This window comes from Monodon monoceros, unplaced genomic scaffold (assembly GCF_005190385.1).
Source record: "Monodon monoceros isolate NGI ecotype Baffin Bay Population unplaced genomic scaffold, NGI_Narwhal_1 Super_Scaffold_21, whole genome shotgun sequence".
NCBI lineage: Eukaryota > Metazoa > Chordata > Mammalia > Artiodactyla > Monodontidae > Monodon > Monodon monoceros.
The window spans coordinates 12,556,068-12,577,686 of NW_021703778.1; the positions used below are offsets into that span (position 1 = coordinate 12,556,068).

The 21,619-nt window shown below is 38.7% G+C and overlaps 1 protein-coding gene across 3 annotated transcripts in view; it reads right to left on the reverse strand.

Annotated features, from left to right (window-relative positions):
* The window catches only part of ARMC3 (armadillo repeat containing 3), a 94,842-nt gene that overhangs the window by 70,994 nt on the left and 2,229 nt on the right, over positions 1 to 21,619 (reverse strand). For 2 of the 3 annotated variants that reach the window (XM_029238427.1, XM_029238426.1), the window contains exons 2-4: positions 20,273 to 20,321; positions 11,895 to 12,012; positions 4,973 to 5,098 (exon numbers count right to left, since the gene is read on the reverse strand). In XM_029238427.1, the coding sequence (XP_029094260.1) occupies positions 4,973 to 5,098; positions 11,895 to 12,012; positions 20,273 to 20,320 (292 nt within the window). In that variant the 5' untranslated portion in view covers position 20,321. Of the gene's footprint in view, positions 1 to 4,972; positions 5,099 to 11,894; positions 12,013 to 20,272; positions 20,322 to 21,619 lie in introns of those variants that run through there. The other variant, XM_029238428.1, reaches the window with a different exon arrangement.

A 21,619-nucleotide genomic window follows, 5' to 3' on the forward strand; every position in this document is an offset into this window, starting at 1 on the left:
CTGAGAACTATAAAACACTAATAAAAGAAACTGAAGATGATTCAAAGAAATGGAGAGACTTCCCTGGTCGCTCAGTGGTTAATAATCCTCCTGCCAATGCAGGGGACACGGGTTCGATCCCTGCTCCGGGAAGATCCCACATGCCGTGGAGCAGCTAAGCCCGTGTGCCACAACTGTTGAGCCTGCATGCCACAACTACTGATGCCCATGCTCCTAGAGCCCATGCTTCACAACAAGAGAAGCCACTGCAACGAGAAAAGCCTGTGCACAACGAAGAGTAGCCCCTGCTTGCCGCAACTAGAGAGAAAGCCTGCGTGCAGCAATGATGACCCCCCAAAATAAATAAAATAAATAAATTTTAAAAAAAGAAATGGGGCTTCCCTGGTGGCGCAGTGGTTGAGGGTCCGCCTGCTGATGCAGGGGACGCGGGTTCGTGCCCCGGTCCAGGAAGATCCCACATGCTGCGAAGCGGCAGGGCCCATGAGCCATGGCTGCTGGGCCTGCACGTCCGGAGCCTGTGCTCTGCAATGGGAGAGGCCACAACAGTGAGAGGCCCGTGTACCGCAAAAAAAAAAAAAAAAAAAAAAGGAAAGATATCCCATGCTCTTGGATTAATTCTTATTTACAATTTTTTTGTTGCATAATATTGACCACCTAATTTACTCTTGATCTTGTATACTCTTTTACATCAACCTTTTCCTAAGATGGCAAGCTCTTCAGATTGCCTTAATCAGGCGTTTCCAACCCCCAGGCCACAGAACGGTACTGATCCGTGGCCTGTTAGGAACTGGGCTGCACAGCAGGAGGTGAGAGGAGGGTGAGCGAAGCTTCATCTGTATTTACAGCCGCTCCCCATCATTCACATTACCGCCTGAGCTCTGCCTCCTGACAGCATTATGGTGAGTTGTATAATTATTTCATTATATATTACAATGTAATAATAATAGAAATAAAGTACACAATAAATGTAATGCACTTGAATCATCCCAAAACCATCCCCTGACCTCCCCGCCAGCCCCCCAACCTGGTCTGTGGAAAAACTGTCTTCCACGAAACCGGTCCCTGGTGCCAAAAAGGTTGGGGACTGCTGCCTTAAGTAATGTAATATCTGGGCTTCCAAGGCTACTTCTCCTCACGAGGATCCTAATGAACTCTCTCTTTAGCTGAACCCTCTTCATTAAGTGAGTCTCTGTTGTATGGCCTCATTGAACTAAATACAAACTGGAAGGTGAAAGAAGATAGCAGCTTCTGTTTTTGTTTTTTTTTTTTGCGGTACACGGGCCTCTCACTGTTGAGAGGGCCCAGCCGCTCCACGGCATGTGGGATCCTCCCGGACCGGGACATGAACCCGTGTCCCCTGCATTGGCAGGCGGACTCTCAACCACTGCGCCACCAGGGAAGCCCCAGCAGCTCCTGTTTGATAAAAAGGTTTAACAAAGTAATTTAAATTCCTATCTTGAATGACCCAGGCATGGCACAAACACATAGCTCAATCACTCTAGAAAAAAAAAAAATTTTATTTGCAACTGCAAAAGGGAAAAGATGGTTCTCATAGCAATCCTTTAGCACCTGGAATGTTGGAACATTCTGTTGGTTCATCCACTATGAGCATAGTGGTGGAAAACCATATGAAAATACAAATTTCTGAAGAAGCATCAGTTATTTTAAGACTGTCCAAAGATGATGATTTAACCAGGCAGGTTCAGAGGTGCATTTATTTACATACTAGTCTGGAAACATGACTTTGCATTTAGGTCAAAAGACTTGTTGCTTTTTTTTTTTTTTTTTTTTTTCGGTATGCGGGCCTCTCACTGTTGGGGCCTCTCCCGTTGCGGGGCACAGTCTCCGGACGCGCAGGCTCAGCGGCCATAGCTCGTGGGCCTAGCCGCTCCGCGGCATGTGGGATCTTCCCGGACCGGGGCACGAACCCGTGTCCCCTGCATCGGCAGGCGGACCCTCAACCACTGCGCCACCAGGGAAGCCCCTTGTTGCTTATTTTTTATTCCAGGTTTCCTTGGACATGTATAAAAAGTGAAGCACTAGCTACTGTATTGGCTCTCTTACCAAAAAAGGAGCTCTGCAAGCAGTTGAGGATGCCATGTGTTTTATCCATGTCATCAGATAGTTCAAATAGAGAATCAGGTAAGTTAATCCCAATAATGGTTTGATTTTTTTCACCCACTTCACAGAATCAAAAGAAGGTCCTTATAAGTTCATGCAGTATACTTGAGACCCAGGCACTCAGTGGAGACCTTGAAGACCGCAAAGCTCTTTCCATGGTTAAGCTTTGCAGTTGCAGACTGCACTGGTTCTAGAGCTGGTTACAGCCCAGCCAGCCAGCTTACAGACTGTGGTTTGACAGGTCTAAGGGAGCCATCTCATTTAGCACCCAAATGTAACAGTATTCTTTACATTTGGGGGCCACAGACTCCTTTAGAAACTCATGAAATTCAACTTAAAAACCTACTTAGAAAAATTTGCAAACAAATTGTAGGGTTTCACAGATGATAAACTCGTATATATTAGAAGATGAAAATACAAAATAAAATGAATAACAGAAATTAACATAAAAAGGGAAAAAATCACAGAGACCTAGATATTAAATTGAAAATACAAATGTAAACAGGAAATTATAACTCTCCTTTCTAAATCATTTAGAAGGAGAGTCTGACTTAGCATGGACACTAATGTTAAGGATCGTAAAAGATACAGTGAACAGAACGTCTACTGAACTATGAGTCAGAGAGTAAAGTTGTAATTTAGCTCTCATCTCAGTTCTGCTACTAGCCACCTGCATGACTTTGGGCAAGGAACCCAATCCTTCGAGGGATCTTTCTTATGTTTAAGGAGTTGGGGCTTCCCTGCTGGCGCAGTGGTTGAGAGTCCGCCTGCCGATGCAGGGGACATGGGTTCGTGCCCCGGTCTGGGAAGATCCTACATGCCGCAGAGCGGCTGGGCCCCCCGTGAGCCATGGCCTGTGCTCCGCAATGGGAGAGGCCACAACAGTGAGAGGCCCGCGTACCGCAAAAAAAAAAAAAAAAAAAAAAAGGAGTTTGACTTCCCTGGTGGTGCAGTGGTTAAGAATCCACCTGCCCATGCTGGGGACACGGGTTCGAGCCCTGGTCTGGGAAGATCCCACATGCTGCAGAGCAACCAAGCCCGGTCGCCACCACTACTGAGCCTGCGCTCCAGAGCCTGCGAGCCACAACTACTGAGCCCGCATGCCACAACTACTGAAGCCCGTGCGCCTAGAGCCCGTGCTCTGCAACAAGAGAAGCCACCGCAATGAGAAGCATGCGCACCGCAACAAAGAATAGCCCACGCTCGCCACAACTAGAGAAAGCCTGCGTGCAGCAACGAAGGCCCAACACAGCCAAAAATAAATAAATTAAAATAAATAAAATAAAATAAGGAGTTGCACATGGGGTGTTACAAAGCACCTTTGGTTTTCAAACTCTGTGGTATGCATGCAGAATAAAATGGAACAAATTTAAATATTTTCCCTGTTTTGGTTATAAATAATTCTATATGGCACATTCAATATGGCAGAATTAGTCTACAGACAACCCCAGAGACAGATTTATGAAGGCCCCACAATACGAATGATTACTACTTTATTTTAACTTCTCTGTGCCTCAGTCACCTCATATGTAAAGGAAATAATAGCACCAACCTCATTAAGCGATTTAATATATAAATACTATGTACGACAGTGCCTGGCACATTGCAAGTACTTTGTAAGTGTTGACTAATGTTATTGTAATCTACATTGGTGGAATATCCACTGCCCACTGACTGTCCTCATCCTGCTGTCGTTCCCGGAAATACTCCCAGAGCCCCCGCCTTGTAGCACAGCCACTGCTAGAGCCCCTGGAGTTTCCAGAAACCCTTCCACTAACTGCAAAGTGCCCCCGCCAACCCCATAACACTGCAGGTACTGTTCACGTGGTCTCCGCAGCTGAGGCTGTGCTGGCACAGATGCCAGAGAAGGCTCTCCTTCCCCTCCCTCCCCCTTCCTCCACTCATAACTGTCTCTGAAGACACCAAGGCCACAGTCCCTGCTGGACACCATGGAATGATGGGCCCCCATTGCATCACAGAGGGTCCAGGGTATGTGAGCTGGGACAGTGCAGGAAGCTGAAGGAGGAATCTGTGCTTGTGTGTTTGCTGAGACCATGGTAAAAAGGAGAAGGTAGGATGATTTTAGCCACGTGCCATGATAGAGACATGTTTATTCCTATGAGCCCAAGTTTCATGACAGAATTCAGTCTCCACCAAGAAAGTCATTTTTTATTATAAATAACAAGGTTTTGTTGTCCAACTCGAAAATCTACCACCATAACATGAAAATGCCTTACAAACGGAAAACACGTCCTGTTCACTAGTCAGGGACTGCCTGTATTGCATGGTTTTAGTCAAACTGATATTCTAATAGAAGTGACAGCATATTTTAAGTAATACTGTTACTCCACCATATTAAATATGTGAAAATAGTAAAGCAAGTAATAGGTCTGATTTAAGGAGTAAATACATATCTAAATTTATGTTTGGCAAAATATAGCTTGCAGCTTCAAAAAATAAGTGTATCAAAACTTTTTACTCTGGACTTGTTACAATGAAATACACATGAAGTGTAACTTACACAGGCAGACATTCAAATTACATTATCCTAACTCAAGAAAAAAACTATTTTAATTTTAAGAGACAATGATTGTTCTAACTTGTAAGACTGGAATATACTACATCACCAACTCTGAGAGTTTTTCCATGGATATATGTGCACATATTTTTATATTTAAAAATATCACTTAAAATATGAAATCATACGTTTGTTGCACATTACACTTATTTAACTTTCTTGTTGACATTAAAGTCAGCTTAAATAAAATTAAACCGAGTCCCTTAAGGTTAAATTTAAAAGTATAATGCATCATGTGAGATTATTTGATGAGTTTTAAAAGCAGATACTTACTATTAGAAGCCAGAATTCCAAATATCATAGTAGCGTTTCTTCTCACAATTTTGTCTTCGTGGTTGAGCAGCTTAGTTAACGGTTCCACAGCTCCAAGTTCAAGGAGGGTTGCTTTATTTTCTTCACCTGACGTCACAGGTAAAATAAAATCAGACATGGATAGCAATCTCATCAAAGTTCTTCTTTGTGTCATTCCAATGTCTTATTTGTCTTTCACATTCCTCTGCTTCCACACGTATTTCTCTCAGAATAAACCTTAGAGCTCAGGTATCCTGGACTTGCTACTCTCCCTGGACTTGCTACTCTCCCTTCCCTGGATGTTTACAAAGCTGGCTTCCTCATTTGGTTCTTAGCTCACACTGAACCTCCTGAGGGGTCTCTTCTGATCACCCTACCTAATGTCATCACTACATCCCAGTCTTTCTGATATCTCTTTATGCTGCTTTATTTCCTTCATACCACTCAACGATCTCCGTGCATTGTTCGCTTACACCCCTGTTACTTAACTTTCTATGAAGACAGATACCCTTTCTGTTCTATTATAACGTCGTGCCTAACACAGTGCCAGGCATGTAATGGAAACTCAATAATACTTACTTGCATAATTAATTATAAAAATTAACACACAGAGTCCCCTCTTCAAATTCAAGTGTGGTGGAGTTTAGGGTGCTCATTTTTCACCCAGTGGGTTTGCCTGCAGCCAGCATGGAGGCACACACACAAAGCGGAGCCACCGGGGTTACTGGGATTCCTTAGCTGTGGCAAGAAGCCCCAGAACCAGAAGGTCAGTGAAGGCCAGCATCTGGCCTAACTGTAAAAGCAGTTTATCCCTACCCCAGTAAGTGGGATATCATTCTGCAAAGTCCGGAATAATATTTAGGTCCTGATTAACTTCAGCTTTTCAATTTCACCAGCTATGAAAATGCATATTTCATTTTCAAAATTAATTTGAGTAAAATAAAGTCTTTTAAACATTTTTGCCTCAGTTTTCTTATAAAATTAAAATATTTTATACTTGAAGTTATAGGTTCATTCTGATAACTCAGTTCTCTGAACACAGACTTGTACCTTCCTATAGCCTGTGGAACTGCCCTGTATCTAAATGATTAAATCTGTCACTTGATAAGAATATGCTGAAATATGCATTATTGACTATTACAAACGTCCTTCTCAAACCTTCCATAATGTTTGCATTTTATTGGGGTTCTAAAAGTGAATTTCTTAGATGAAAATATTTTGTCAAATAAATTTTTTTTTTTTTTTTTGCTGCGCCATGCAGCATGTGGGATCTTAGTTCCCTGATCAGGGATGGAACCCTCGCCCCCTACATTGGAAGAATGGAGTCTTAACCACTGGACCGCCAGGGAAGTCCCAAATAAATTTTAATTTAAGGGTAAATTTTAGAATACTTAAATAAATGGTGGCTTCACAGAATCAATAGAGAAATATTCCATCTTTTTCAATTTTCTAAAAGAGTTTGTGTATAATTGGTATTATTTCTTCCATAATAGTATGGCAGAGTTCAGCAGTGAAAACATCTGGACCTAAAATATTCTTTGTGAGATTTTTAAATTACAAATTTCCATTTTTGTAATAGATAAGGGGCTATTCAGGCTATCTATTTTTCTTTAATGAGCTTTGAGAGTTTGTGTCTTAAAATGAATTTGCCCAATTCATCTAAGTTGTAGAATTTATTGGCATTAAATTGTTCATAACATTCAGATTATCCTTTTAATATCTATAGGAGCTATAGTGATGCTCTTATTCCTCATCAATAATTTGTCTTCTCTCTTTTTACTTATCAATCTGGCTAGACATTTTCATTTCACTGCTTTTGTCCACTGTTTTTCTGTTTTCTGTTTCATTGATTTTTGCTCAGGTATATATTATACCGTTATTACTGATGCCTGGGTTTAATTAGCTCTTGTTTTTCTATTTTCTTAAAGTGGAAGCTCAGGTCATTGACTTGAGAGATGTTCTTGTTTTCTAACAGGCACTTGGTGCAATAAATTTCTCTCTAAATACTCTTTTAGTAGCATCCTACAAGTTTTTATATGCTGTGTTTTCATTTTTAATTTGGATTTTCCTTCTGATTTCTACTTTCACTCACAGGTTATTTATTATTATTATTTTTAAAAATTTATTTATTTTTGGCTGTGTTGGGTCTTCGTTGCTGCACGCGGGCTTTCTCTAGTCGCAGTGAGCGGGGTTTACTCTTCATTGCAGCGCACGGGCTTCTCATTGCGGTGGCTTCTCTCGTTGTGGAGCACGGGCTCTAGGCATGTGGGCTTTAGTAGTTGTGGCATGCGGGCTCAGTAGTTGTGGCTCACGGGCTCTAGAGCACAGGCTCAGTAGTTGTGGCGCACAGGCTTAGTTGCTCCACAGCATGTGGTATCTTCCCGGACCGGGGATCGAACTCATGTACCCTGCATTGGCAGGCGGCTTCTCAACCACTGCGCCACCATGGAAGCCCCGACTCGCAGGTTATTTAGAAGTGTGTTATTTGCTTTCTGACTATTTAGTGATTGCCCAGAGTTCTTTGTGTTATTGATTTTTAATTTAATTCTAATGTGGAATAGCATATATTTTGTATGACTGGAATTCTTTTAAATTTATTAAAGCTTGTTTTATGGCCCAGAATATAATCCATTTTGATAAATGTCCTGTATGCACTTGAAAAGTGCTGCTGTTCTTGGAGTGTTCTATAAATATAAATTAGGTTAAATTAATTTATATTGCTGTTCAAATCTTCTATATCCTTACAGATTTACTGTCTACTGGTTCTTTCACTTATTGAGAGAAGAGTATCAAAATCCTCAGCTATAATTGTAGATGTCTATTTCTCCTTGCATTTCTAGCTTCATGTAATCTGAAAGTCTGATATTAAGTACATTAATTGTTTAGGATTTTTCATAGCATCTTGATTAATTGACCCCTTTATTATTATTATAAGATGGCCATGTTTATCTCTGGTACCACTTCTTTTTTTGTCTATTTTTGTGATATTAATATAGCTACTTCAGCTTTCTTTTGATTAGTGCTAGCATAGGATATCCTTTTTCATCCTTTTACTTTCAAGTTATTTGTGTCATTATATTCTAAGTGCATTTCTTGAAGGCATCATGCAGTTTGGTCTTGCTTTTTTTCTAATAAAACACTCTCTCCCTGTTAATTGATGTATCCAGACCATTTACATTTAATTTGATTATTGATGTGGTTAGGTTTAAATATACCATCTTGTTACTTATTTCTTATGTGTTTCATTGTTGTTTTTCTTTTCTTCATTTCTGCCTTCTTTGTATGAATTGAATTTTTTATGATTCCATTTTGTTCCTTTGTTGGCTTATTTGATATCATTGCTTTGTTATTTTTGTGGTTGCATTAGGGTCTGTAGTGTATGTCTTAGCACAGTCTTCTTTCAAGTGGTAGTATACTACTTCACATATAGTACACTTACAATAGTATACTTCCATTTTTCACCTTTCTACCTTGGTTCTGTTGTCATATATCTTACTTTTACATGTTTCAGACTACACAATATATGATTATTAGTTTTGTTTAAAATAACCAATTTGCTTTCTAAGTGATTTAAATAATAAGCAAAAAAAACCTTATATGTTACCATTTATAGTGTTCTATATTTATTCTTTTGTGTAGATCCATATTTCCATCTGATGCCATTTTCTTTCTGCCTGAAGGACCTACTTAATATAATTAGTAGTGTGGGTCTGCTTGCAATGAACTATTTCAGTTTTTGAATGTTTGAAAAAGACTTTATTTCACTTATGTTTCTGAAAGATATTTTTGAAGGGTGTAGAAATCTAGGTTGAAAGTTTTGGGGTTTTTTCCGGTACTTTTTTTTTTTTAACTTTTACTGTAATATAGTTGATTTACAATGTTGTGTTAGTTTCAGGTGCACAGAAAAGTGATTCAGTTTAAAGATATTGCTCCACTGACTTCTTGCTTGCATCATTTGTGATAATAAATCTGTTGTCATCCTTATTTTTGTCACCCTGAATGTAACATTTTTTTCCTCTGGATGCTTTTAAGATTTTCTCTTTATCAGTCTTTTCAAGAAATTTGATTATAATGTGCCTTGTAGTTCTCTTCATATTCATTGTGCTTCAGTTTCGTTAAGCTTCTTGGATCTGGGGGCTTCGAGTTTTCATCAAATTGGGGGAAATTTTAACCATTATTTTCTGAAATACTTATTCTGTTCTTCACTCCTTTATTCAGAGACTCAAGTTACACATACATTGGGTCAGTTTTGATTTACAAATTGAATTATATCCTCATTATGCATTGTATTTTCCTGCTTTTTGTCACACGTGGTAATTTTTTACTGGGTGCCAGACATAGTGAATTTTACCTAGTTGGGCAATGGATATTGTTGTTACCTTGAAGTTTGTTCTGGGACACAGTTATCTGGAGAAAGTTTGATCCTTTCAGGTTTGCTTTTAAAATATTTATTTGATAGTACTAGAACAGGGCTCAATCTAGGCCTAATTGTTTCTAACTATTGAGGCAAGACCCTTCTGTGTACTTGCACAATTCTCCATGAATCTTGAGGTTTTGCAGTCTGGCTGATGCGAACAGGCACTACTTCTGACCCTGTGTGAGCACTAGGCACTGTTACCTCTGATCCTGTTGGGTGCTTTGTCTGACTTCAAGTAGTCCCCACACGTACACATGTGGATCAAGCTGAACACTTGAGTGGGAGCCTTTACAGACCTCCTGAGTTCTCTCTCTGTGCAACTCTTTCCTCTCTGTTACTCTGTCCTGAAAACTTGCTGCCTTCATCTTCCTGGGTCTTCAGGTCTATTGTCTCAACTCAGAGAGTCCACCAGGCTCTGCACAGGTTACCCATTCCTGGGCTATGGCCTGGAAACTCTCTGAAATCAATAGGCTGGGGCAATCAGAGGGCTAATTTCCTTTGTTTCCTGTTTCTCAATGGCCTGATATTCAGTGTGTTGCCAACTCTTATATATTTTTCTGTTTTCTTACTTGTTCTGGTAAGGAGGTTAAATCTGGCCCCTTACTTCATCTTGGCAAGAAGGCAAAGTCCCATCATTTAACTTAAGAAAATATTTCAGAAAATACTGCTAGTACTGAACATCAGACTTACAATATAAGAAGAGATGACATGCGATGACTCTGTGCTATAGATGCATGATCCAATATCTCCCTGAAATTTGACCCAGTATTCTACACAATCTACTCATGAACCATACCTTCCAGAACCACTCTGGTTTTTATCAGAATTCCCAACGATGACTAGAGTGAGGTGATGGTGATGACTAGCCAGGTGAGTATTTTACCATTTGCTAATTGAATGATTTGTTGTTCTCTCATGTAAGTCCCCCAAACAATGTTTGTTTGTTTTTTTTAACATCTTTATTGGGGTATAATTGCTTTACAATGGTGTGTTAGTTTCTGCTTTATAACAAAGTGAATCAGTTATACATACACATATGTACCCATATCTCTTCCCTCTTGCGTCTCCCTCCCTCCCACCCTCCCTATCCCACCCCTCCAGGCGGTCCAAACAATGTTTTAAAGTACCATTTCTTTAAAATCAAATTGCTCCCATTTTAGTTTAAAAAGGTTTTGTTAAAAATACCAAGCTACACTAAACTCTTCAAATATTTCCAATTTCAATGTTACACAGTATAATAAAAGTCTGATTTTATCACCACTTGGAATGAACTAAAATGTAACTATCTCTTATGTTTGTAAATCCTCTATGAACAAGTCTTTCAACAGAATCTAATTTGTAACATTTACAACATTTCAGTAAACTTTATATTTTACAACAGTTTTAGTTTTACAGAAAAATTTCAAAGATAATACAGATACTTCCCATGTGTCCCACACCCAGTTTCCCCTGTTATTTTACATTTTACATTAGTAGGGACATTTGATGCAGTTAATGAACCAATAATGATATGTTATTACTAATGAAATTCCACAGTTTATTCAGATTTCCTTACTGTTAGTTTTTCTTTTTCTGTTCCAGCATCCTATCCAGGATCCCCCACGACATTTAGTCACTGGGTGTCCTTAGCGCCTGTTGGCTGTGAGAGTTTCTCAGACTTTCCTTGTTTTTGATAGCTATGACAGTTTTGAGAGTACTGGTTAGGTAATTGGAGGATGTCCCTGAATTGGAATTTGTTTTATTTTTTTAAAAAAATCATATTTAGACTGGGGCTATAGGTTTTGGGGAAAATAACATAGAAGTGCCATTTTCATTATGTCATGTCAAGGGCATTTATTATCAAATGACTTATCTCTGCTGATGTTGATTTCGATCACCTGGCAGAGGAAGTGTTTGTCAGGTTTCTCTGCTACAAACTTACTCTTTTCCCCCTGTGTCCATCTTGCACTCTTTGGAAAAATGTCACTATGCACAGCCCCTAAAGAATAGAAGTTGCATCCCACCTCCTCAAGGGCAGAGTATCTGCATAAATTGGGATCCTTCTGCATTGGAGATTTGTCTTTTCTCTCCCATTTATTTACTTATTCAATCATTTATTTGTCTGTATAGACTTATGGATATTTATTTTCTTCTTTAATATAAATTATAGGGCTATAAATCCAATACTTTGTTTATTTTGTTGCTCAAATTATTCCAGCCTTGATCCTTAGGAGCTCTTTCAGCTCCTGTGACATTTACAGTTTTTTAAACTGCAATAAAGCCTTCAAAATGACTCTTCTACTCATTGACTAAATTGCTCCTTAAGACTGGGTTAGGCACATAGGGAGATATATTACTTCAGGTGATGCATTAAATAATATTCTGATTGTCTGAAAGAATTCATCAGACAGGAAGTAAGTTAAAGACTGGGGAGAAAAGTGCCCATTATGTAGCAAGTATTTTTAAGAAACTAATGAAATAGAAAGATAAACTGAAAAAAATCCAAACCTTTTAAAGCAAATCTATAAATGGCTTCACATGCTTTAGCCAAAATTTCTTCTTCTGGAGAATTAAGCATTAACACCACGGTTGCTGCTTTTTTGCTTTCAATTGTTAAGGGATCAAACTGAAATTCAAAGAGAAAAATATCAGAGCCACATACAAGCTTTAAAAGCACATAAAACATGAGTGGTGTGTTGAAACTTAAAGAGAGCATAGTCTTACAAAAAGGATGTGGTCACTGCCCACAAAGTGCACTGTAAAATTTTTATTTAAAAACTATTACAGTTGTCAACATTGGCGGCTTTGGAATTCCTGGAGTATGGAGGGAAGAGCAAAGTATTTTGGAATCCGGCAGGTGTAGTCTCTCATTTTAGCCATGGGGAACCAAACTAGTTACTTAAGCTGTTAGAATTTCAGTTTCCTTCTCTGAATAACGGGTATAATAATACCTATTGCAAAGGATTAAGGAGCGGATTAGAGATCATATATGTAAAGCACTTAGCACATTGTCCGGCACATAATAGATGCTCATTAAATAACATATATTAGTATAGTTCTTAGCCAATACACAAGAATCCTTGAGAACCTGTATGTATTAGATGCCCTGACAGTCTCAGTGATCAGTACTTGCTTTCTAACCACTACACCCTCTCTTGAAAAGCAGGAATTACATATGTGAAATAACTAAAAAGCAAAAGATAACAGCATATCACAAAATGTAAAACTGGATAAAATCTGGAACAGGGGAAAAGGTAATATAGTATAAAGAAAAAGTATAGGACTCTTAAGAAGTCCTGTATCTTGCTGTGAGATCTTGAGAATTCATGTGGAGCTGAAATGAACAATAACAAATGCATGACCCCCGTGGGTTTTGTTTGGTCAAGGAGAAAACAAGTTATTACACTATTTTTCTTCCATTTCCAGAGACCATGGAGGAGGAGGTTCTGCTTATGGTAAAGGAAAAAAAAATTGAATTTCAAAGCTTTACCTGGTTCTTTGTGTTGGCCCTTTCTAAATGGACATCTTAATGTGTTTTGAGACATAGCAAAAATTGATGTTCAGTTTTGGGTAGAGGATGGAGAGATAGATTATTCTCAATAAGGAGATATAACTGTGTGAGGTTAAAAGAGTAAAGATAGAGAAGATGGCAGTAAGCAATGACCCGAAAGGACGTGGCTGGGATAAAAATACCTCTTGGAGGGAAAATGGCTGTTGGATTTTAGGACAGCATTATCTAACATCCAAATTGAAGCTGTTGTTTGTGCATGTCTAGCTCTGTACTAGAAGCTGAAAGAGTTATCAAAGCCTCAAGCCTCTTAGACTCTTTGGGAGACAAATCATCAGTAAAAGTCTGCCATATGCACCAGGCTTGCTGCACTTACAGGTTCCAGTGACATGAACCAGTGAGAAAAAATGGCCTCTAGAAGAGCCTAGAGCAATGGCTAGGATGCTGTCTGCAACGCTGACCAGGAGAGCATAAAGGCCTGGAAATCCAGAGAAATTTTAAGGAAGAACTATTAAAAATACCCGGTGATTGATGCTTGAGAAACATCTTAGATAGGCATTAAAGGGTAGCCCCAGAATGCCAGAGCACTTGGAGTCATCACTAGCTCACTAACCACATCTTTTTTAATCTGAAAAATTAGGGAGTTGGATTATATCTCTCAGATCTCTTCTAAATGTAAAATTCTAGGATACTATGAAGTACAAAAACATATGGCAGAGACAATAAATGTTGTGATGCGGAAGGGGGAATTAATTTGAACTGGGATAAACGGAGAAAGGTCCACGGTGGCGGTAGAATTTTAGATGTGATTTGAAGAATGGATACAATGGGGTAGGCTGAGATAAGGAGGAAGGATATTCAAATGGGAAAAATGACACCAGGAAGGTTTAAAATGGTAATGAATGCTGCATTTATGGTGGATAAAATAGGAGTTTGACTGAATAGAAAATATGTAATAGGAAGCAGAATATTACTGAAAAATAAGGAAAGATGAGGCCTCAGCAAGTGACCTAGACCTTCCCTTCACCAGCCCTCTATTGAGGATAATCAACAGAGTTCAGAGGAAAGGACTGTGACTCTAGAAATTTATACCTTGCTAAGTTATCACTCATACGTGAAAAAGACATGTTGAATCAGGCATTCACAAACTCAACAAATATATCAACTGTACACGTAAACAAATTACTTGGCAAATACTTAAGCCAAGATTGGGGAGGACAAAATATAAACACAGTAGTGGTGGATCAATACATTGATAAATTGATATTTAAACTGGATGATAATGATGGTCTGAATCACAGTGTAATTCTTAAGAAGGGATTTCTGAAGTAATGACGACATAATAAGGAAAAAAAGTTAATAATGATTTGGAATTAAAATTCTAGATTTTTTCAACAAAACTCAGGTAAAATTTCATTAATCTTATCATTACCTGAATTACATTATTTGTTAATTGACTGTTTCCGCCACTAGAATGTAAGTTGCCTTGAGGCCTGATCTATATGCCCAGGATGTAAAGGAATATTTGGCATATGGTATGTACTCAATATTTGTCCAGTAAATGAATGACTTTTTTCAGACAAAAGATTGTTATTTCTCCATCTCCACTACCTAGAACAATACCCAATATATGGAAATCCTCAATAAATGTCTATAAAGAAATATATTAAAGTGCCTCTGGAAACTTCTTTTTTTATATTTGTGGCCTTGAAGCGCCTTAACTGTTGTACTGTCTGTTGATGCCAGAAAAGAAGATTCCAAATCTGAGGTTCACGGAGCCATCAGTGGGCTCCAGGGACAGCTTGTCTCTCTGAAATTATGTGCAGAACTTTTGGTGTGCATTCTACAGGGAGAGAGTCCACAGTCACCATCCTACCCTTGCAAGGCCCCCAACCCACCACCAAACCCTTGAGAATCAAAGCCTTAGATCACCTTTTCCACTTAAGTCAGTTTCCCTAGCATCCTGGCTGGTTACCTTTCCTTCCATTTTAGAACTTCCACTTCAGAGACGTCTGATATTTCAGTATTTTTAAAGCTGATTTTACTAGCACGTGAATGAAAAAACTATGTTGAAGCATAGATTTCTCGTGATCTCCATAGAATGGCTACAATTCTCAAAGGAGCAGGGTAGGTAGAAATACATTTAAATATCTTTTAATGCTCCTTCAGTGGTTCAGAAAATGCTTCAGTATTTTGCCATATCTTCTGGTCATCCTTAAGAAAAAGGTGATGGGGGTACAAGAAGCTTAAGAGGAACTTTGAGACCGTGAGAGTTACCACTGTAAGGGCTGTCAAAGGAGGAGAAATACCAGTGTTTGGCAGACAGTGGAGAAACTTGGCATGACATGTGTTTTTCCTACAGAGCCTGCGGCATTATAGTAATTTTTTATTAAAAAGGGCGCCGAGAATAAAATGATAGCTATAACAGAATGCCACATGACTAAATATATAATCCTGTGCTGTAATTACAGATTCCATCTGCTTTCCCATGAAGAACTCATAGTCAGTCACCAACAAGCTGGTTGTGAAATTATAATTTCGTGCTCTGCACTGAATAAATGATGAACTAAAATGATTTACAAAGAGAATGAAAGAAAGGGGAAGCGTTTTGGCTAAGCTTTGAGTTTTAAACCCAGTCAATTAGAGAAGCCATAGACTTGTAGAGATGCTTTTCTACCCCTGTTAAGGAAATAAGACTATTTAGGATAAGGCTGCCCAACAGAACTGCGATGAAATGTTCCGATCCTGCATTGTCCAGTGCGGCAGGCACAGGCCCCATGTGGCTCCTGAGCACTCGAAGTGTAACTGATGAGACTGAGGAACTGAATTTTTCCTTTTATTTTTTATTGTTGATTTTAATTAATACAATTTTAGTTATTTTAAATGTAAATAACCACATGTGGCCAGTGGCTACTGTATACATAGACAGCACAAGTCTAAAGGAACATACAATTATAAAGCTGAACTCAGTGAAAAGAGTGAGTGATTTTTATGCTGCCGGTGAGTGCAAATAAAAGGCTTTTTTGATTTCTGTTGGAATGTGTTTACCAAGTCAGTGGTCTCCGATCACGAGAAGCCAATTGCACAGGAAAAGGGAGACAGATAAACAGAAGGAAGTAGACTGCACCACTCGAGCACGGACTTTTAGTACAGACTCTCTAGACATCACTTAAAATCTGCAAAAGGGTAAAGGTTAAAATGAAAACCGCTAAAATGGCCTTTCATTTGCTTTACAACCTGAATCAAAATAGCAAATCTTTAGAGCAAGGTGAGCAAGCCGATATTTATCATACAGTTTTGTATATGTACGTTATTTATACATACATCTGTGATGAGGGAGAAAGATAGGAAAATAAAGTCCCTAAGAGGCTTCATTTCTAGAAAAAAAGTCTATGGCAGTTTTGGCAGTCTATGACAGAGTTAAAGGTTGAGTTCTGAGGCTGATGAAAAGGGTCCAGAAAAACAAGACCCTGGGGACATCCCACTCTTCTAGGGAACTGGGTTTGGTTGCCCAGGTGAGGGAGCAGTTTCCACTATTGCTCGTTCCTCTGATTCAACACCCACCATGCTGGTTCCCTGTATGCACCTAGCAGGAAGGCGTTGACCCATTAACATAAATGTTCAGTTGACTTGATACTTAACCACTAAGATTCCAAGGCCAAATCATAGTCTCTTGTGAGTTTAAATACTGTGGATTTACCCACTAAAGTTCAACTGCCTCTGAAACAAGAGAATAAAATTTCCGTGCTCTTAAACTCGAAGACCTGACCATGAATTGTGATGGCTGTGCTCTAGGCCTCTGGGAACTTCAGTGGCCGGATGGGCTTTCACAGCTGATAGCCCTGCCTCCTTGGACAGTTCACGCAAACTTCAACAGTTTTGTACAATGATGGACAGCACCCTCAACTACATCATTAATAATTACATTTACTAAGTTCTTATCTAATGCCTGGCACTGTTCTAAGCATCTTTTACTTCTCTAACCTTGCCCCGCTGCTGCGAGTGGTATGCAGTGGACATGATTACATCCTCACTGGGGAATACCAAGGTTAGGAGGTTTGCCCCAGATCACAGATGGTGGATGATGAGGTGAGGATTCAGACTCTGACAGTATAACCCTGGAGCCCATACTCAGTTACCGAATATCATGCCTTATACCAAACATTGCCTACTAACGTTGTTTCTGTTAATAATTCTTTCGTGCAATCAGTCCACAGAAAAAGTCTGCCTTTTGTTAAAGCATCACAAACAGCCTTTCAGCCAGACTTGGAAATGATTTGGGAAAGCATAATATAGTTGTGTTGGTTATTCAAGCCATAGCTTCCCCCCATTTAGGCATCTTCTTAGCTAGTGTTCTCCTTTATGAGAAGAAACAGAGAATAATAAACCATAAATGCACACATTAGTGTATGCTTTGACAATGAGAATACTAACAAAAGCAAAGGGAGCATTTTGTTTTAACCTTATCACCAAACACACTTTTTTTTCTTTCCCCGTTACCCATTTTAACCAGTAGATGAAAGACTAATAAAAATAAAAATCTTTGGAAACAATGTTTTAGGAGATATGTATGAAGCAAATTGCCATGACTTGACACAGAAAAGTTTATTTTTTCAAGCACTTATATATCCCTCTTTTAAATCTGGTTTTTATTTCTAATTTGTACAACAAACCTTTCACAGACTTTGAAGAGGTATACCTCGGAACAAATTCCAAGTTCAGATAGTTTAAACTGTGCTATAGTGTTTTGAAGTATTAGAATTTATAAGACAGAACAGCAGTTAGATACTTTAATACTACTCTGTCAGCTTTATTAACATAAAATCAGAGTAGGGGAAGGATGGAAGGATCCTCGGGATTGTCAGAGAGCAATGGTCACTGTTACACATGCCTTTGGCTGCCCTCAAGACTGCTGTGACCCAAGGAAGCAAAAGCTAGATTTTTGTTAACTTGAGGATCGGAATTGTTTCTCAGTCCTTGATTGTGCTCCTCAAGGACTGGAGTACAGAGGACAACACCAGCAAGACATTATAAAATTATGGAGAGTGTATTAGACAAATATATCTATTGTTTAATAGTTCCTTAATTCTAATTTTAATCAGAAAGTGTTTGTCGTCAAGTACTGTGTTCATGACTCCACTTTCTGGTAGTAATAGGATGTCAATAATGCTAGTTTGCAGCAAAAAGAAGGGTAATGCAAATAAGATGCAGTGAAAAATTAAGAGAATTTAGAACATTTTAGGGGTATGTCCAAAGGAGAGCAGCCAGACTGATGATCTATATCAGGAGACCACAGTGACCTTCTCTGCAAAGCTTTCCTAGACCTGGGCAGACATGTCTTCTGTAGCCTCTGTTTCCAGCTGCATTGAAGGACCATACAGAAGTTATATAGGGGTGTGTGTGTGTGTGTGTGTGTGTGTGTGTGTGTGTGTGTGTGTGTAGCAGAATCTAAAGAATTCGAAAGGCAACAGATCTTATTTATTGAGTGTTTTCTATGTACCAGGCACTGTGAACTTCATATACTCTCATTGTAATCGATAGAACAACCAAAATGACTTGGACATGACAATTCTCATTTAAGAGATTAAAAAAAAAAGCTGAAATAACTTGGCCAAATTTGGCAACTTCACCAAAATAACAGTTTATGAGAGGCAGAGCTGGGACAGAGGTCACATTTGTAACCACAATGTTCCAGTGTTGTTAGGAAGATTCCTGCACTAACTTCAGATTCTTTCAAACAGTAAAATCCTGCGAGTCTTTTGACTATACACAATTTTTTCCCATTCACATTTTATTTGAAGACAACCACACCAAATGTCTGTTTCAAAATAAGTTTTTAAATTGAAAATTGAGGACATTTTCTATTTTTAACATAATCAGTTCATAAACTTTAAAGAGAGACAACAAAACCCTGCTTTAATTTTTTATCATAGCTTTTTTTTTTTGTAATTAGAATAGGTTCTGTATCTCCACTTTCTGTAGAACAACTACAGTTCAAGAATAGTAGTTTCTTATAAATTGATTAACTCAGTATCCCAGTAAGCATAGCAGAAACCAAAAATTGGTGAGTTTCCATTTTTTTCAGATGGGTTCTTTTTCTACATCTTTATTGGAGTATAATTGCTTTACAATGTTGTGTTAGTTTCTGCTGTACAAAAAGGTGAATCAGCATATGTATACATATATCCCCATATCCCCTCCCTCTTGCATCTCCCTCCCACTCTCCCTATCCCACCCCTCTAGGTGGTCACAAAGCACCGAGCTGATCTCCCTGTGCTATGTGGCTGCTTCCCACTAGCCATCTATTTTACATCTGGTAGTGTATATATGTCAGCGCTACTCTCTCACTTCATCCCAGCTTCCCCTTCCCCCACCCCGTGTCCTCAAGTCCATTCTCTACGTCTGCGTCTTTATTCCTGCCCTGCCCCCAGGTTCATCAGTGCCATTTTTTTAGATTCCATATATATGCATTAGCATACGGGATTTGTTATTCTCTTTCTGACTTACCTCACTCTGTATGACAGACTCTAGGTCCATCCACCTCACTACAAATAACTCAATTTCTTTCCTCTTTATATCATAGCTTTTTAATTCAAATATTGTGATCATATTCCCATGCTATCAAATATTCAGTGACATTTTATCAAAATGGAATAATTTATTTAACTAAGTTTTTATTATAAAACATTTTTGTTACTTCTATAATCACTACCGCTATGGAAATAATTTTTTGTATGATCCATGCTTATTTACCATGATCACTTTAAATTATTTTACAACTTCTAAGATCACCTTGTCCCAAATGACCAACCTATTGGACATTGTTGAACCCTGCTTTTAAAAGGGAGAGACAAGGTTTTGTGTTGTGGGGAATGCATTATTCAAGCACTGGAAAGAGAAAAAGGTGATGAACACAGATTTTTCTCTCCATAGAATTGGAAAATACAGGACTTCTAATGTCCAAATAGTCATCTTAAGACAACCTCACATACATACCTAATAGCTATAGCATAACTTTCAGTCATTTTTTAAAATTCATTTGGATAATTAACATTAATGAGAGACTGGCAAATGTAAATTTAAAGTATTTGAAAGAACAAACCAAAACTATTTGTTCATTAACTAGGCTTATAAACATGCCATCCACATACTGGAAAAGCTAATAATTACTCTCTAATTGTGCTAATCAAGTAATGACAATGTTGTAAATGTTTGTTTACATAATGTTAGATTTCTCTGACTAATCTTATCATTAGTCAGACTTTGGACTTCTGCCACCGTGCACTCATGTATATACTGGTACATGCCAAACTGTTTCAACAGTTTATTTTTAAAACTGGTTGTTAACATGCTGCTAGTATTCAAATCAGAAACTTACCACATCCTTGGGAGGGGGCTCTGATTCCTTCTTTATCTTTTTACCCATTCTGGAAAAAGATGCCACAAATAGTTAAAATGTCATTTGTACATTGTATATGTACAAATCTCTCAGTTACCTGCATTCCTAGGAGGAGATGTACTTCGTCCTCTAAATTTTACCTAAAAAGAAACTAGGCAATACATGTAGAAATTATTGCACATATACAAATATGTGCAATACATATACAAATATGTTACCTACATCCCAGACTTCACAATTTTAAAGGAACTTATTGATAAGATTGTTGGGCATTTGTCCTGGCTTCCAGTTTGGAAAGGAGAATACATTAATGACATAAATGACATAAATATTACTTACATAACAGGTAATGGTTTACCATGCTTATAGCTCACTTGTGTAGGGCTTGGGAGACTAAATCTAAATTACTTTTGAGATCTGCAGGAATGTTCTGCCACAAAAGGAGGGATTTTTGTCTGCTTTCTTGCACTGATCTATCCCAAGCACCTAGAACAGGGTCTGGTACATACTGGGCATTTGACATTTATAAAAATCATTAACTCTGTTGTTCCTGGGGGTAATTGTTTTCTGAATGATATCCAAGATCTACCAAGACCAAGTGAACATTTGTGTCATTTTCCCATATAAAAAAATGTTTTCTCTAATGTATTCCATAGCTCAATAAAAAAGTAATTGAGAATCTCAAAAGATGTATTCTAGGGAAATTGGGGTTACTAACTCCACCTGGGTACAGAGAACTTTCCAAGATGGTGACTGTTAAAATAACCCTAGGGCTTCCCTGGTGGCGCAGTGGTTGAGAGTCCGCCTGCCGATACAGGGGACACGGGTTCGTGCCCTGGTCCAGGAAGATCCCACATGCCGTGGAGCGGCTGGGCCCGTGAGCCATGGCCGCTGAGCCTGCGCATCCGGAGCCTGTGCTCCGCAACGGGAGAGGCCACAACAGTGAGAGGCCCGCGTACCGCAAAAAATAAATAAATAAATAAATAACCCTAGAAATCTTTCATGTTTTCTCCAATGAGAGTTTGTGGGGTTATGTTTGGTATTAGGGCAATCTCAGATGGTGTATTCTAGTCTCAAGGTAATTACAATAGTCTCAAGAAAATTTTGGAAAGTAGGAAATCTTTGGAGAGAATCTACAATGTCGGGGTTAGTTCAGATGGCTTGCCAAGGGACAACAGCAACTCCAAGAATTGATCACATAAGTTAAAAAGCCACATGTTCATAGAAACTCATGGTGACTTCTGAAAGACATCTATTCCAGGTCCCTAACTTGAAGTCACATAAATTTCAAGATCCTTGAGGGCCTGGGCAAGCTTATGCTGTGCA